Source organism: Sciurus vulgaris, assembly GCF_902686455.1.
Source record: "Sciurus vulgaris genome assembly, chromosome: X".
Classification (NCBI taxonomy): domain Eukaryota; kingdom Metazoa; phylum Chordata; class Mammalia; order Rodentia; family Sciuridae; genus Sciurus; species Sciurus vulgaris.
Window position 1 is genome coordinate 2,487,562 of NC_136471.1, and position 17,984 is coordinate 2,505,545.

At 54.1% G+C, this 17,984-nt stretch overlaps 1 protein-coding gene across 2 annotated transcripts; it reads left to right on the plus strand.

Moving 5' to 3' along the window:
- Window positions 1-12,035: 12,035 nt before the first annotated feature.
- PWWP4 (PWWP domain containing 4) lies at window positions 12,036-17,760 on the plus strand. Of its 2 annotated transcripts, XM_079123876.1 has the most exons (3): window positions 12,036-12,537; window positions 12,661-12,831; window positions 13,539-17,760. In XM_079123876.1, the coding sequence occupies exon 3, from the start codon at window positions 13,736-13,738 to the stop codon at window positions 15,827-15,829; it is 2,094 nt and encodes a 697-aa protein (XP_078980002.1). In that variant the 5' UTR covers window positions 12,036-12,537; window positions 12,661-12,831; window positions 13,539-13,735; the 3' UTR covers window positions 15,830-17,760. The 2 variants fall into 2 exon arrangements, with proteins under 2 accessions (XP_078980002.1, XP_078980001.1); XM_079123875.1 differs by having other exon boundaries at window positions 12,036-12,831.
- The last annotated feature ends 224 nt before the right edge of the window (window positions 17,761-17,984 follow it).

Here is a 17,984-nt window from a genome sequence, read left to right on the forward strand (position 1 = left end):
CCTTTTCAATCCTTTCAGCATCAGTTGCTTTGTCTTACTCATTGCATAGGCGAAGACCCGCAAGGCAATGTTAAAAAAGTCAGGCACACATTGGACGTTTTTGCCTTCCTCTTTATTACCAATGCCTATCCCCCACCCCTTTCTTTCTTTCTTTCTTTCTTTCTTTCTTTCTTTCTTTCTTTTTTGGATTCAGATGATGCTCGTTTTGTTTTTCAACAGTTTTGGAACATTCTTCAGCATCTCTCAAGGTGATCTTAATTTGCGCCCTTAGATCTACTGATATGACGATTTTAAAAGTTTCCTAATATTGAACCCTGTGTTCCTGGAATAGATCTTACCCAGCAGCAGTGTATTATATCCTCATTGTGTTTCGGAGTCTGTTTGACAGTATTTTTTTAGGATTGCCGCATTAATGTTTGGAAGTGACGTTGACCAGTCTTTTATGCTGCTGCCGTTATTCGGATTGGGCAAGTTTGTTTTGCTCTCCCCTGAGAGAGACAGGCAACGTTTTGCTTCATTTTCTAGGCTGCAAGCCAAATTATGCACGTTGACCCATTTGGCACCAAAGGTTTGGCAAGAATGTCCTGTGAGAAAATGTGTGCCTTGTGGTCTCCCGTGGGCCATTCCTTCATAATTCTACTTTTTCTGCAGAAACTGTCTTTTAGAAGCCGTCGAGTCCATGTTGGAGTCACTGATAACCAAGTGCATTTTCCCAAGACATCATAGATTTCATTTGGTTTTGCCAGCTCTTCTGCATAAGATTACAGTGGTCGCTTGGATCTTTGAGTTTCTTCTTTCTGGCTTTTTGTTTCTCCCGTGTGAACCGTTTCTGTTGCTCCTGTGTGATCCGTCTATCCATCAGCTGTAAAATATGCTTTTGCAGCGTTCCTTTGAATAAATTTCTGTCTGCTCTATGTCTTTCACTGATTGACAAAGAGAACTTGACTTAATGATTTAGTCTAGTGATTTTGTTCATTCCCTCTTTGTTGCCTGCCTGCATGAAGATTATATTCACCTCAACTTTTAGGTTTCCATCTGGATCTCTAGGTGGGAATTCATGTATTTATTCTCATGTTCCCCTTTTTCATGCAGATGAGTATTCATGGTCGTGCCTCTCCGATCACTGACACATGCATACACATATATGTGTGTATATATGTATATATATATATATATATTTATGCCATACATATTCACATATATATATACACACGTATACAGATACATGGGTACACACGCACCTGGGTTTCTGGCAGGTAGGCTCTTTATAATCTTTTATCAGGTACTACGACATGATTTCCCCTCTTGTCTCCACTTTCACTCAGTAGAGCCTGAGTGCACGGCCTTTATGAGTTCTGGAGTGGGGGCAGGGGGAGTTTTGCTTCTTCCTGCCTCCCTGCCCTATCGTGCTGTGCTCAGAGGGTGTCCTTTGTGATCCCTCTCCTTTCCTGCACTTGCTGATGTTTCATTTGAGACCTGCCCTGTGATAAGCTTTCTAAGTGTTCCTGGGATGCTCCACGAGGTGTATTTGCTAGGATCCTGCTTTAGATCCTGCACCTTCACTCCTTCTACCTATTCAGACGTGCCGTTTCAAGCACCGTGATGTAGGTCCTTTTAGGCCATGGAACTTGTTGTGGCAGACTGTGTTTTCTACGGATGGCCACAGTACCTCGGCTCCTCCCTGCAATGGACTGTGATTCTGCCCCCATCAAGTAGTGGAGGCCCTCGTGCTGAACTCCGGTGGCCTCTGCCACAGAAGGGACGATAGGTGTGTGAAGAGACGAGGTCAGGGAAAGGCCCTGAAATCACTCCTTGCTTCTTGAGGCCACTCGAGCCAGGAAGCCACCAACTGTGCTTGGGGGAAGCCTGTGTAGAAACCCATGGGGAGGACCAGAGGCCCTGGCCCTGGCCTCCCGAGCTTCCAGCCTGTACCCCCCTCCACTTCCAGCCATGGTAGCCAGGCTACCATGTGGATCATCTCGAATGTGGATCTTCCAGCCCCAAGTGGAGCAAGCCCAGGTGACATCAGGGGCAGCGGGGGCGACTCATCCCTGCCCGGCCCCGAAAAAGACAGACGATGGTTTGTGTTTGAAGCTAGCTATCCAGCAGACTCTTCCTCCATGCCTCCTTAGCCAGAGCTCCCTTCCCACACAGGAGAGCCTCGTGCCAGCTGCCAGCCCTCTCTGCTGCTCTCTTTTTCCTCTCTCCCCACGATCTCGTGCCTCCATTTTCCCTCCTTCCTGGCTCGGCACCTGGCTCTTGTGCTTCAGGTCTGTCCGTCGGTCTTGTGTGAACCACCTGACTCTCTCTTGCAGCCTCAGCCTACCCGGGCTCATCAGAACATCCCAGCCTCCTTAGAAGGTTCGAAAGGGGCAAGACTACACAGAACCAATTTTCATACTTTTGTGACGATCTTTAAAAGACTCAGAGGCATAATTTGCAAATTTAATCTCCTAGGAAGACCCTTCTGGCAGCCGTGTCTTGCACCCCTTGTCCTCCTGCGTCCCCTCACCATCGTCTTTGGGACAATCTTCCCACCCCTTGCCCATGCCTTCTGGCCTCTCGGCTCCTTGATGTCCCCATCTAAAATGACCTGATGCCGCATGCCATTCCGAGTCCCCCGACTCCTGGGCTGCACCTGGAGCAGCTCCTCCTTCCAAGTCCCCCTTGCAAATGAGCCCCTCCATCTGCTTAGGTTCCAGGTCTGCCTTTTCTGTCCGCCTCTTCTGGAAGCACACTTCCTGTGTTTTCCCTGCATGTGCTCAGCACAATCTTATTCCCGTAAAAACCCAATGCTCCTCCCCCTTGCCGGCCCCTTCCTCAGTGCCCACGGGGGAATTTGCCCAATGTGGCCCAGTTTCACCATCTTGAATGTATGATTTCTGGCCTCAAGGAGGCCTTCCAAATGGCTCCCAGGCATCCCATTTCCAGCCGGTGGATTTCATCTCCCTTCCCAGTGCCACTTCAACCCTTTCCCACTCTACTCACCCTTGGCACCTCCTCTGGCACCACCTGGTCACGCTCAGCATCGGACACCCCACTTCTCTGACCTGACATTCCAGGCTGAATCCTCCCAAACTCCCCCCATCAAACCTGCAAGCCCCCTGCGTCGGTGTCCGATGTGTTCCTCCATCAGGAAAGGAGTGATGTCCTCTCCCCTGTCTTCCAGGGACCGCACATTTCCCATCATCTGTCTCTGTCCTCTCTCTTCAGCCTCTCTTACCGCTCCATCCCTCCCATTCACCTTGGCACCGAGTCAAATCGCCTCCCCCTTGCAACACCCGGGCCTCATTCTCAACCAGAATCATCCCACCACCCTCCTCCCCTGAGGGTCAGTGCTCCCGGAAGAAACGTCCATGCCCGTGGCCTCCGTGTTCGCAACTCCCACTTTGCTCTTTCACACACTGCAAGCTGGGGTGTCCCCCACACCTCTTCCACGAGGGGTCTCACCCTGGTCACCCAAGGGCCTTGGTGGGACTAAGGACATTCTCTGAACCTCATCTCACTGGATTTGCAGCAGCAGTCGGCACTGCTGTCCCCCTCTCCCCCCCACCTTATTCTAGCACTGCACTGTCCTGTGATTCTCTTTTTTCTGGCCACTTCTCAGTACCTTTGCTAGCTCTACCTCCTCCAAGGGGCCCTCAGGTGATGGGGTTTCCTTCCTGGGCTTTGATTTTACTCACGTCGCGTCTACTTTCTCCTCTCTGTCTCTGTGGACACTTTCCTGTATGCCCATGGCTATAATGACCATTTATATCAGAGCATCTCAGGCATGGTTTGTGGTCCAGCGGGGATCAGGGTCACGGGGCAGACGGCTGTTACAATTCAGATTCCTGGGCCCTATGCACAGCCTGCTGAATTTACCCTGTGGGTGGGGACGTGGAAGCTGCATTTGAAATGACTCCTCTGAGTGTTCTCCTACCACTAACCTTCCACCCACTCACTGACTGCACGCCCCCACCGCCAGGCTGACGGTCACAATGGCGGCTCGACATCGCCCTCTGGTGGCTGCTTGACACCATTGTTTCATTTTTGAGGATCCTGTCCTTCCCCGTTAGGAAACCCTTGGGCAGGTGGGAAAGGAGAACAAGGGATAGGGGTGCCGAGTCCGCTCCCTGAACAATCAAGACTACTGGAAGAACACATATGGAATAAGACGACGAGGGGTTTTCAGCATGGGCCCCAAGAGACCATCTAGAGAATTTATTACACACATGCCTGGATTTCAGGACTTGACTCGGTGCTGAGTCTTGGAAGAGCACGCTGCTCATAAGGACCCCCCGTGCTCAGCGTTGCCCGTTTGCTGCTCGGGTTACCTGAATTCGGGACCAAATACTTGCTTGCTCTTTTAGAAGACTGTGGCGTGGACATCTTCCAAGGTCGTTGGACAGCCCAGAGGCCGCGTGCTGTTTGCCCAGCAGTAGGCTCAGAGAACTCAAGGGGAGGGTGGGGCTTTGGGGTGACTATCCCAGCAGATGGAACACTGACATGGGCTCCTGAAGTACCACTAGGAGCTGCCCGCAGCTCAGTGTCGAAAGACAACATGATCCAAGCATCTGGAGGCACAGGGGCGAGGAAGAGGCACTCAGTCTCCGGAGCGAGCGGTCAGGGCAATGCAAACGAAACCACAGTCGGTCAACACCAGTAATTCCCCCCCATGCCCGCCCATCCGCCCGGCCCTGCTGGATGTCTCTTTGAAAAAGGAGACTAAGAACTGCCACTGACACTGTGAAGATGTTGCAAGCCTCACACATGGCGCGTGGGAATGTAGAATGGCGCAGCTACCGTGGACACAGTTTTGTGGTGGCTCTAGATAGTCAATCTCAGATTACCAGGACGCAGTAGTTGCACTCCGTGACGGTGTGGTGATGGTTTAGTGTCCTAGGGGTACCGTGGCACAGAGGTTGCGCTCTGTGATGGGGCACACGTGAGGTGTCTCCCCCAGGTGTCTCCTGTGTTCCTGCAGGAGGTGGAGCCATTGGATGATGAGTGCTGCGGCCTCAATCGGTCTGTCCTAGTTTGGAGGACTGGCTGGGTGGTCTCTGTTGACAGGTGGGGTGTGGCTGGAGGATGGGGACGGGGTCCCCTGGAAGGGCTGTTCTTCCCTGCAGCCCCTTCCCCTTCCCCTCTCTCTGCTGCCAGGCCGCCACGAGGCAAGCAGCGTTCCTCTGCCACCGCCCTTCCACCCTGGTGTTCTGCCTCGCCCCTGGACAAGACCAGTGGAGACGGCCGACTGTGTTCAGAGCTCTGAAACCGTGAGCCAAAGTCCACTCTCCCTCCTCTCATTTGGTCGCAGCGACTAAACGTTGACACTCACTCGCTCCCTCCCGGGTGTGTGCCAAAGAAGGTAAAAGAGTCATCGAAGCGAGTACGGGTAACTGAACGCTCACGGCAGCCAAAGAGAAGCCTCCCAAGTGATCAGCACGCGGCGAGGCAGGATCACCAAACCATGGTCTGTCCCCACAAGGCCAGGTTGGGCAGCCTGCAAGAGGAATGAGGCCCTGCTGCCCGTTCTCGCTGGGATGGACGTGGAAATGATTTCAAGTGAAATGAGCCAGACACCAAAGTCACACAGTGTGAGTCCATCGAAATGTACAGAGAGGCAGACCCTAAAATTCGTGTTGGAAACCTGACTTGTCTCATCTAATCTTAGAAAGCAGGTTCTGGGTGGCAGTGGCTGAGGGGGAGGCGGGAGCGAGGAGGAGCCGATACTCGGATACGCCCCGGGCGCCGGGTTTCCCCGGGGACCCGTGAAAACCTTGTGTGGTGCCGAGAGGAGATGAGTTCACAACGTGGTGAATTTACTTCATGCCAGTGAAGGACGTCCTTCACGGGCTTAATTTCAGGTTACGTGAATCTCACTTGGATAGGCAACTTTTAATTAGAGAAGCTCAGCCGTTATTAGACTAAGTCGCAAAGCCTTGAAGCATTCTGAGAAAGCTTAAGCAGCGAATTCCTAAGTGTTTCCATTCAGCCCGTTTATCCTAACTAATAAACACGGCTTACAAAGCAAATCTGCTGCTGAGAAGAGAACACATACTGCAAGGGATGGCATCTTTCTCCGCTGGCCAGTCTCCTGCCTGCAGTGCAGCGGGGAGGAGCTCCTTCATTGCACCTCCTGCAGCGCGCTGCCTCGGGGAGTGCTCTGAGCAGCGTGGAGGCTCAGAGCCTCCAATCTGAAGGGAAGAACTCCCCAGCCAGCCCGCCGGGGTCCCAGGGACCACTGCTCAGGGCTTGCAAATCCACCACTGGGGACCTGCCACAGGCCCGTTCTCCTCTGGCCTCGACCCTTCCAGAGTAGACGCACTAATAATTCTTCTGACAAGTGGAGACTCGGGGTCAGAGGCGTGAGGGCACAAGGTGCAAGTCCCACAGCTGAGGAGTGGCAGGGCTGGGAGTCCAATCCACGTCCTTCTTTGAGAACGTCTCTCTGACTGGAACAGGTGCATCACAAATGCACCCCACTTCCGGCCCTCCCTGGGGAAGTAGAGAGGCCGGGTGGTAGGTCCACCTTTCCTCCACAGGAGGAGGAACCCTTCCTTTGGTCAGTGCACAGGTTCACAGGTCCTCCTGTGGATGCTCTATGGAATCCAGTGCTTTGTCTTGGGCAGTAGACACCCACCCCCCACTCCACCCACCACACAACAGCCCAGTCTGATCAGCGCGGTGCTGTGCCGGGGCTGCCTGCAACCTCGTGTCACCAGGGCTGACTGTGGACGCCACCCTGCCACCCGTGTTCAGGGACCTCCTGCTGGAGGCCTCCAAGGCAGCCACAGTGGGAGTCTTTACTGCCAGGGAGAGGAACGGCCTGCCCATCAGAACTATGCCCTCCTTCCTGAGGACTGACCGCAAGAGGAGTGCCCTCTCTCTCTCTCTCTCTCTCTCTCTCTCTCTCTCTCTCTCTGTCTGTCTCTGCTCCAGAGGCGAATGGCTGACTGTGGGACCAGAAGTGTGTGCTGTGTGCCTGGTGCCAAGAGACTTTCCTCCCAGCTCATTATGCACAGGACCTGTGGTTTAGGCAGTACGTGCCCAGCAGACCCCAAAAGTGAGAGGTCCGTCCTCCCCTGCCTACGTCCTAGGTCACAGGCGCCCTGTGCACTCAGTCTCTTCCCAGCATCCCTCGTGTGCTGACCAGCCCATTGGTAGGCTCGGGTACACGCAGACCCGGGGTCCTGTGGTCCTGTGGTCACCACGTAGGCTTGGCTTCCCCTTCCTCTGGCCTGCAGCTGCTTTGTTTCACAAGGTTTCTCTCCCAAAGGTCATTTTGAAGGGACCCGGCCTCCTCCATCCCACCTGCAGGAATGGACCTGGCCTCGTGCGTGCTGGCAGGTGTCCTCCTGATCCTGAGTCTGTGTCTCAAGGGAGAACAGAGCCTCTTTCCCTTTCGCTCTGCTCCCCCCAAACGTATTCAGTGGAAACTCCCTGCCCGCCAAGCCCGTACCAGGGAGAGTGCAGTCGCCTCTCCAGTGCTCCCCGCCTTCATTCATCCCTTGGTGCACGCGTTCACTCACTGGATCAAGGGGTGGGTGTGACCGACCCACAGACCGAGAGGCTGAGATGGAGAGCAACACCCTGCCTCTGAGGCTGTATTAGTACTTCCTGGTTTCCATAGTAAGCCAACGTCAAGGAGAGCGTTTTGATGACATTCTGGTTTCTATGACAACCGGGGCAAGCCATTCCTTCCTGGTGGCAGACACATTTCACCAGGATACTTACAGACTGGAGAGATGGAAAAACTGTAGAAACCTCAACACTAGTAGGTGTCTGCTGTCGACGTGAGTGAGTGTGGGGGTGTGTGTGCGTGCGCGTGCGTGTGTGTGTGTGTGGGTGGGTGGGTGGGTGTGCACGCGTGTCGGGAGCCTGTGTGTCCTTCAATCGCACATTAAGGGCTCTCGTCCCTTCTGTTTGTTAGGGAGGCTGGCGGCTCCTGATGAAAGGCGGGCTGGGGAGACCGAGTAACGTGTGGTCCGTCCCCCAGCCGCATGGCGTTGTCCCCAGGTGACACCTGTTGTGTGAGGGCTTTGTCATCTGAGTCACGAAAGCAGAGATCCCCCCGTATTTTCTGAATCGCTCCCTCTGTTTCACGATTGTCGCATGTACCCTGTACCGTGTAACTTTGCTCCTTTTACAACTCCTTGCCATGGACACGTATTGCGTGGAGGGAGATCGGGAGAGAGACACTTGAAGGCAGTGAGTGATGGGACGGGTAGGTGGGGGGCAGGACTGGAAGATCCTGCTGTGTAGCCCAGGCGATGGTACTGCGCTCACCCTAGGTGCTGACACACACGCGCACACCCACAAAGAAGTGTCTTCTCTCAGACACATCGCGTTCATCACAGTTAGAGGCATTCACCCAAACCAGTAAGTACCACAGAAGCCCCTTCACAAAGAGTCTCAGTTTGGTCGGTGACCGTGTGGAATGTCCGCACGTGCCCGGGGAGAGGTGTTTTCTGTGCTCATCGTGTGGCTCCAGAAAAGCCTAGGCTTTACAGGATGGGCGGCTGGGGTCTTTCCCAAATCTGTGTGATTGGAAGGAGAAGGATGTAGCTACAGGACCAGGAAGCCGCTCACTTTACCCTAGGCGCTGCTCTCTGGTTCTGAATCTGGGACTCTGCCAGCCCTGCGTGGATCCCAGTCAATCGGTCAGTCCTACGTCTGCCTCTGCCTGCCCACTGATCCGCTTTCCTTCTGTCTCTCTGCCGTCCTTCCATCCATCTTCCTGCCTACCTGCCTGCCTGTCAGTCTCTCTGGAGGGCGAGATCTCGGTCTGTTGTTTGCCCGTCTGTGCAAAATGGGAACAGAAACCCACATGCAAGGGCTGTATGCAAGGCCTCCTCCGTAGCAGGTGTTTGGGCAGTGGGCCAAAGCACGTGGTCAGAGCAGCAGTTAATTATGTGGCCAAACACACACACCTTTGCCTTGTCTCTGTGAAGGAGGCACTGCTGTTGTGACCAGAAAGATACCTGTGTAAGAGATGTTTTCATTGCCTGCTCAAGGTCCTCTGTGAAAGTGCATCGCACCTGAGACGAGGCAGCCCAGTGGCAATGCTGAACAATATTCAAATAGGCCGTGAAGCCCTTAAAGCATCTCAAATCCTTATAGAGATAAGCGTGGTCAGAGGAAATGAACTGCTGGAGCCCGTGGCCTCACTGGTTGGCGGGAAGCATTGCTTTCCTGGGGATCGAATTACAGATGCGTCGCACATTGCTTACTCTGTCATTTTAAGCATCGGTTTGGATGTTCCCATGTATGTTTCCAATATTAGGAACTTAGTGGACCTGAAAATAGCATCTCTGCCGGAAGCAGAAACATTTGCGGGGACTGGGAGGTGGACAGGCGGTGAGCACACAGCACATGCATGCAAACACACGACCCAGGCATCTTGTGTCTCTAACATCAAGGGCTCTGATTGCGCATGCGCCCCAGTGGCTGCACGTTGGGGTGCGGTTGGGCTTGAGGGTGCACAGCCACGCCTGTCGTGGGGGCTGGGCCAGCAGGTCAGTTGAGGAGAGACAGAAGCTGCGGACCTCCCTGTTATGCCTTGTCCCTCTTCTCCTGGGTCCTCAGGTGCTCAACGGCCCCCTACTCCCTTTTCGCTTCATCGGAGGTCACCAAACTTGTGCCATCTGACACCCTCACCCAAGAGAGTTTGTAGAGGTTACTCTGAACAAGGTCTGGCTCTTCCTTCTTAGACATTTCTCGTTCCCAGTCTGGGTGGTCAAAGGCGTGCATGCCTGCCTTTACCTAGGGAACACCTTTTACATCAGGAAACATATTATTTGGGTTTCCTTGCGGGGGTGGGGGTGGAGCGTAAGTGTAAGTTGTTGTTACGCACTTGTGAAAACTGTCTGGCCATCGAAAGACATGACACTCCCCCAGCAGTAGCGTGGACTTATAGAAATGACGGCCCCTGTGAACCGTAATAACATATAAAAAGACAGCAGTTTTGGTCCATACAGGTGAAATCTGGAGGGTGGAGGAAAGCGGATGTGCACTGAAGAAGAGGCAAATAGTAAAGTGTGAGGAAGTGGTTTCTGGGGCCCAGACACATTTTTGCTCACATCCCATGCAGGATAACAAACAATACAAAACACCCCATGAGTATTACAGAGATGTCACATTTGTGTACTACTTCACACACCGTATAAACAGTTTTAAAGGGAACTATGTAGAATTTGCCAGAAAATGAAATCTCAGGGAAGCACGTGAAGACTCAATCGCACTCATGATGTGTGTAGGTAAAACTCGTCGTGACAAAGACAACAGTTTTGCCCTCGATGTAATCTATGATAGTTTTTATTGGTTTATTGCTTCTTTTTAGATACTAGACTGTATTTAGACATATATATATATATAATATATATATATATGGAATATATCTTATTCTATTTACGATTGCATTCTGGCGGTGGTACATGATGGTGAGTTTTACTGGTCGTGTATTCAGACGTGAGCCTAGAATAGTGACGTCCGATGCATTCTACTGTCTCTCCCATTCCCATCCCCCTCCCTTCTCTTCATCCCCTTTGTCTAATCCAGTGAACTTCTATTCTTTCCCCCTCCCCTCATTGTGTGCTGGAACCCCCCTGTGGGACAGAACATGCGGCCTTTGGTTTTGGGGGATTGGCTTATCTCGCTTGGCGTGATAGTCTCCAGATCCATCCATTCACTGGCAAATGCCATAGTTTCAGTTTTCTTTGTGGCTCAGTAACGTTCCATTGTGCATATATACCAATGTTCTTTATCCATTCATCAGTTGAAGGGCACCTAGGTTGCTTCCACAGCTCAGTTATTGTGAAATGACCTGCTGTAAATGTTGATGCGGCTGTGTCACCATACTATGCTGATTTTAAGCCCTTTGGATATAGACCAAGGAGTGGGATAACTGGGTCAAATGGTTGTTCCCTTCCCAGCTTGCTAAGGAATCTCCATACTGCTTCCCAGAGTGGTTGCACCAAGTTGCAGTCCCACCAGCAATGTGTGAGTGAACCTTTTCCCCCACATCCTCGCCAACACTCATTGTTGCTTCTGTCTTGATAATTGCCATTCTGACTAGCGTGAGGTGGAATCTCAGCATTGTTTTAATTTGCATTTCTCTCAATTCCTAGAGACGCTGACCGTTTTTCCATACGTCTGTTGACCGACTCTATTTCTTCTTCTGTCAAGCATCTCTTCAGTTCCTTTGGCCGTTTGTTGATTGAGTGATTTGTTCCTCTGGTGTTAGTGATTGAGTTCTTTATAGATCCTGGAGAGTAATGCTCTATCTGAGGTGCCGGTGGCAAAGATTGTCTCCCATTCTGTAGGCTCCCTCTTTGTGCTCTTGTTTGTTTCTTTTGCTGTGAAGAAGCAACTTTCCTAATGTCCCATCTGTTGGTTCTTGATTTTCCCTCTTGCGCTTCAGGCGTCTTGTTGAGGAAGTGGGTTCCTAAGCCGACCTGATGGAGAGTCGGGTCTGCATTTCCTTGGAGGAGACACAGGGTCTCTGGTCTCACGCCTAGGTCCTGGATCCACGTTGGGTTGAGTTTTGTGCAGGGTGAGATAAGGGTCAAATTTCATTCTGCTACATATGGATTTCCAGCTTTCCCAGCAGCATTTGCTTGAAGTAACCAGTTCATAAGGTGAAATATATAAAGGAGGTATAATACACATTTGTGCAATGGATAGAACTAGAGGGTTTCCACTGCGTACCTGGGGGCAGAAGGGTGGGAAGAGAAGGATCACGAGAACGATTACGTGGTCTGCCCTACACATTTCGGTAAGGTTGGAAGTTTCGTGGTTGAAGTTTGGAAATGTGGGGAAACTCGGGGTAGGACAGTGATGTTGGAAAGTGGCCATTCACAAGAAGAGGCATCTCAATGTGCTCCTATGATCGGAACTCTCGCTCCACAGTCCCCGGGCACGAGCTTTGCCGGATGCGCGGGTAACGTGTTGGAAGCGCACAGGTCCTCCATTAAGAGTGAATGCTGTCTCTGATATATGGATGCTAACACAAGATGAGGTAGGCGGTAGGGAAGAAAGGAAGTTCACTGGATTAGACAAAGGGGAATGAAGGGAAGGGGGGGCTGGGAATGGAAAGACAGTAGAATGCACTGGTCAACACTTTCCTACGTTCACATATGAACACACGACCAGCGTAACTCCACATCATTACAACCACAAGAATGGGAAGTTATAAGTACCTTATGTCAAAAAACGCTCTACTGCCATGTGTATCTAGAAAGAACAAATAAGAAACTAAAAACACAAGAGCAAGTGGCTGTCACGTGCTAACCCTTGGTAGCTCTTCCAGTGCGTTTCATGTTCTCGGCAAGCCGGGTTTACGTTGGTCGAGAGTCAGACAAATGCATTTTTGATTTGCACACCCAGGAGCACCCAGACCGCTAAGAGGGAATCCCCGTGGCCAAGGCAGATGAGGTCCTGAAAGGAGTAGTGCCATGCTCCTGCAAGAGAAGAGACCAGCACATACTGAGCAGCACAGGGCGGAAATACTCTGAAATGCGAAAGAAGGAAGAGAGAAACGTGACGTCTGCTTGATGGGTGAGATTAGGACATGGCTTCTGCCGCAGAAGTCGCCACGCGCGTTCCAGAGCTGAGGAAGGGAAACTGATCCATCGGTGGTCATGCGGTTGACTTACTTTCCTACCCGTTTGCGTTTTCCAGATTAGCGTCAGAGGGCAGCAGGTCGTGGCCCTCTGCATTTGGGTGCCCCAGAGTCCCTGGAGGAAGGGTGCACTCTGGAGGCACCGGGAAGAGTGACGACGGGTCTTCAAGTGAGGAGCTGCAGTGGCGGCGGACGTGGGACCGGACCTGTCTTTGGCCTCGCGACCCTGGGTAAGCCTCTCCCGCTGACTGAACATTTGTCCTCAGTCGTTTAGCGTCGATATCCTCGTGCAGGGCGCACGCAGTCTTCCTTGCTCCTCACGGTTCAGACCCTGTTTGCACGGTAAGAATCGCAGATTTGGTGTTGGAAGACAGAAGACGTAAACTGCGAGAGAGCAGTGCCCGCACCCGTGCTTCCCCACGGGGGGGGGGGTGCAGGAATCCCCAGGAGGACCTTCACAAACCCCTGGGTTCCATGTGCATGCTCTTGAATGGGACACCACACGACACCCTGTATCTGTGTGGAGAACATCGCCCCAGGCTTGCTGTGGGGGTGCAGGGCAGCACAAACACGCCAGAAAAGAAGAAAATCGGAGGCGTTCTCCAGGGACGAAGCCCGAGGAGCCCAAAAGGCACAGACTGTGCAGTAAGAGAAAGGGTCCCCTGGCATGACTCCCACCTCCCCGTGCGGACGCTCTTTGACGTGCAGAATCCTTACACTTAGGACCAGACACCAGGTTTGCCTTGTTCTGGAGCCCCTGTGTCACCTCCAGGGTTTTGTTTCCAACTACTCTCCGTTCATGAGCCCCTCTGCCAAGGACACACTCCGTGTTTCCTTCTTTTGTCCCTCAACTATCTCACAGAGCAGGGTGCTTCTGCCTCCAAGGAAGGACTTTTCTCTTCTGACGCTCTTCTGCTTTTCCTCTTGTGGATTCCAGGTTGCTCCTGTATCACCGTTGAAAACAAACGTTCAGGCCAGCGACCCAAGGAGACTCGGCATCCGGGAGGAGAGCCCACTCCAGCGGCAAGCCCTTTGCGGTCCCTGAGGACCGGACACTGCTTTAGGGCAGAACTGCAGGCGCAGTGGTTCTGACAGCCGGGCACCCGCCCTCCCCTGATCACCCCCTGAGCCGCGATGAGGACCCTCACGGACACAGAGTATGTCCTATGCAGTTGGAAAGGCCACTTGTGGCCAGCGAAGGTTTTGTCCAGATCTTGGACTTTGCCAAAATATAGGAGGAGAAGGGTGCTTTCTCTCAAAGTCCAGATCCTCTCTGAAGGGGAACAATTGAGCGTGAAGAGCAAAGACACGAGGGCCCTGAATAAGTCGGACATTGAAGCCCTGGCCACCTCGGCCCGGGCGTGGTCCAGGGCCACCGTGCCATCGGGGGAGAAAAGAAGTTACAGAAGGGCCCTTAGAGTGGCGCTGGAGATTCTGACTGACAAAGCCCAGTTGGATCAAGGGAGAAAACCGGACGAACAAGGGACTGCCAAGGTGCCCGCAAAGGTCCCGCCAAAGCCAGCCAGCTCGCGACCTCCCAGAAAGCATCGGAAACGCAAAGGGCGCTTCTGGAGACGTCCCGGGCAAAGGGGACACCCGGGATCCCTTTCGGCCCGTTCACAGAAGAGGCGTGACCTGCACGGTGAGAAGGCCCCGGTGCACAGGGTGCACACAGCCAGCGGCCGGCCTCCAGCCGAAATGCAAGCGAACGCATCGAAAGGCGCCCGTGTGCTCCCGCTTTGCCTGCCGCCTTCAGGAGGTGACCTTGAGGAAGAGGCCGTGGAAGAGGCGGGCCCCTCCGTCGGGGAGGATGTGTGGGCTAAAGAGGAACAGCGGGCTGGGTCGCCGCCGGCCAGACTCATTGCCGCCGCAGCCACCGCCGCCGCCGCCGCCGTGCCCGAAGCTCAGCACCCAGAGGAGGGCGACACCTGCCCAGCGAGCCAGGCTGCTTCCCAGGAGAGCGCTGCCTTCGCGGAGAAGGCGGAGGGCCCCGTCGAGGGTGCCTCGAAGCCGGCCTCGGCAGGGGCGGCAGCGTCCTCCACCTGCCCTGCCCTGCGCCTGCGTCGTGCCCTCCGTCTCGCCCACGCGGAAAGGAGGCTGCGGGCGCCAGACCCGAAGAAAGGACTGCAGGGACGTCCGTGCCGCGCGCGCCCCAAGGCGATGGACGCCATGGCCACCACCGAGAGGGCTGGCGGTCGACGAGCGGGAAGAGCTGCACAAGGGGCTGTGGCACCGGAGCCCTGCCCTATCAAAAGAGGGATGATGGTCTGGTTCAAGTTTCAGGACCACCCGTTTTGGCCCGCAGTGGTCAAGAGCGTCTGCAAAACGCAGAAGACGGCCAGGGTGCTCCTGATCGAGGCGAACCTGCACCGGGAACGGAGCGGCATTCGGGTCCCTCTGCACAGACTGAAGCACCTGGATTGCGAGGAGAAGGAGAAGCTCCTGAAGAGAGCCAGCAAAGCGTACCGGCAGAGCGTGAACTGGTGCTTGTCGCTGATTGCCCACTACAGAGAGCGGGTCGGCCGGGGCTCTTTCGTGGGCTCCTTCCTGGACTACTACACGGCCGACGCCAGCTACCCCATCCGGAAGGCCGTCCAAGAGGGGGACCTGGAGGTTGATTTTCCAAAGGTGAATTATGCCGACCTGGAGGATTCCGAGGAGGAGACCTCGGCGGGCGTGGGCGGGAAGAGGCCCTGCAGGAAGCTGCTCCCCGACCGCATGAGGGCCGCCCGGGACAGAGCCAACCAGAAGCTGGTCGACTTCATCGTGAAGAGGAGGGGCGCCGACCACCACCTCCTGGACATCGTGAAGGGCAGGAAGCAGTCCAGGTGGCTGACGTCCTTTCTGAGTGCCAACCGGTACGTGATCTGCATCGAGACCTACCTGGAGGATGAGGATCAGCTGGACGTGGTCGTCAAGCATCTGCAAGAAATCTACCAGCAGACAGACCAGGCCGTGCTGGCTCTGATAAGAGGAGAGAAAGTGAGATTTCTTCTGGAGGTCCTTCTGCCGGAAGCAATCATTTGCTCCATCGCCGCGCTGGACGGACTCGACTACAAGGGAGCGGAGGAGAAGTACCTGCGAGGGCCACCCGTGCGTCGTCGCGAGAAGGAACTGTTTGACAAGGATATCTTGAAGCAGGTGAGGAAGAGATCGGAAAAAGCGAGAAAGGAGGTGAGGCCTCCTCCCGTGCCCGGCGCCTCCGCAGGGGCCTCCTCCTCTCCCTAAGCCATCGGGACGCCTGTCTGTGTGAAAGAAGCGCCTCACCCCTCTCTAGGCAGGCAAATATGATTTGCACGTCCCAGGCTCTGGGGATGTGCACTCTAAATGGTGGATCCATCTCTCGCCTTGGCGGGTGCCACCTTTGGCCACGTTTCTTGTCCCTGAACCCCTCGCCCGCTCTTTGGCTGGAAGGCTGAGACGCCCCTTTGGAGACAGAGTTGCCAGAGGAAAATACCACAGCTCCTCGCGACCCTTCTTCCGACCGACGCCACTTGATATTTTCATACAGGACGCACACCAGCCTCACCGGCAGAGGCACCGGCTTCAGCCATTCAGCCACACTAACTTGGGAAACTTCACGCGCCTTTTCACAGAAACATCCACTGGATTTTTCACGCTTCCGGAGACACGTGGATGCATATATGCGTGGAGCTCCTTCTGACATGATCCCCAAACTTTCCCTGCTACGCCTGTTTGCTTCTTGAACCACAGCCCTGGGAGTCGGGCCAATGGCAGAGATGCTTTCCCCTGTGATATCCTTACCTTCTGACGCTGCTTCAAAAGCCATTCTGAAAGTCGAACCAAGCACAGAGTTACCGGATCACCAGCACACAGTCCTCTGGGCATGGGTGAAATCCTGGCACCCAAGGACCCTTTTTGTCCCGTGGCTCCTTGCACAGGAGCGTTGACTCGGGGCATCCGTGAAATTCCACCCCTGGCAGCTGGGAGCGGCCCTTCTTCACGGGCTGAGGGGCAGCAGCTTCCTGAAGCACACAGGCCTCGGGCCCCCTCCCATCGCTGGCAGCGGCTGGATCCTCCTCACGTGGCCATCGGTCCCCAGGTAGACTGCAGCTAGTCATTCTGTGCACGGGCCAGCCACTGTGCACCTGGAAAAGGGGCCCATCCGCTGAGGATGAGCTTCAGGACAGAAAGCACTTTGCTCTGGATCCCACCTGCCCTGGAACAGAGACGTTTGTCTCAAGGCGTATCCCCTGACTTGCTCGCCGGTCAGCAGGCTCCCACGGCAGAAATGCAGACTGGGTCAGTCCTTCCAGGCTGCTGGCACAGTGCCAGTACCGGGGCTGCCAAGTTGCAAACGGAAGATAGAAACAGCCTCTGCTCCGCTCCACCTGGCCATCGTCCAAATGTAATTAAACATACACCCTCGAAAGATGTGTGCGAGCCCACAAACTCTGATACCATCTTGAAGCCAAACGCCTTTCTGAGAATACACGTGAGAAAAACCAGTTCACATTGAAAACCTGACATGAATAAAGCATTGCGGGCTGACGGGATCCTGAGTGGGTTGGTAGCTGTTGGAGGAAGTCCCCTGTTCTCCTGAGGCTATGCCGTGTGCTCCCGTGGCAGGTGCTTTTGTCAGACTTGCAAGGTGGCTGTCTGGAGTCACAGTTAAACCGTTGTGTCTTTCCCCTTCGACTCCTGCTGCGCCACGCTTGAAATTGTACCACGGCTCAGATGGAGCACCCACGAAAGCGCGTAAACACACTCACCACGAAGTGATGTCGTGGAAGTCATCATGGTGGCTATTGTCGTTTTGAAGGCTCATTGTGAATTCCCTGCTCGTTCCAAATAAATGTCACATTTATGATTGACGTTGCATAATTTGAGATGTGGCCCTTCCAAATCATACAGGTGTCAGGCCTGCCCTACCTCTCTGTGGACTCTGCCTGAGAGAGAGCAGCCTCCTGGGGCCCCCAGGACCCTTGGGCTCCCGGGAATCATAGGCTTCGGCCCTCTGTGCAGACCCCTTCACCCAGACGGCACACTCTAGCTTCTGCATGACCCTGTCTCTCTCCAAGGCAAACCTACTACCCAGCTGCAGCTTTCTGCTGGGGCCATGTTAGCATCTGGGTTCTAATGTTTCCCTTTACTTTCCCTCATTCCCAAGTCAGGAGAGCACGTGAGCTGTGACTTGAGGCTCTGCTCCAAAGGTAGACTTCAGGTGCCGTAGGAAGGGACGGGAGTCTTGTGACCCAAGTGACAACCTCCCTTTTGAGGGACAGGGATTGTGCTATTTCATCCTGTTGGCGAGAAGTAGTCACCAGCCGCACGGGCTGCCTGCCTTCATTTGAATCCAGAGGCCCCCCTTTCCCCGTGTTTCTCAGGTGGTGGATTTCTGTGGGTTGGGGTGAAGGGAGGG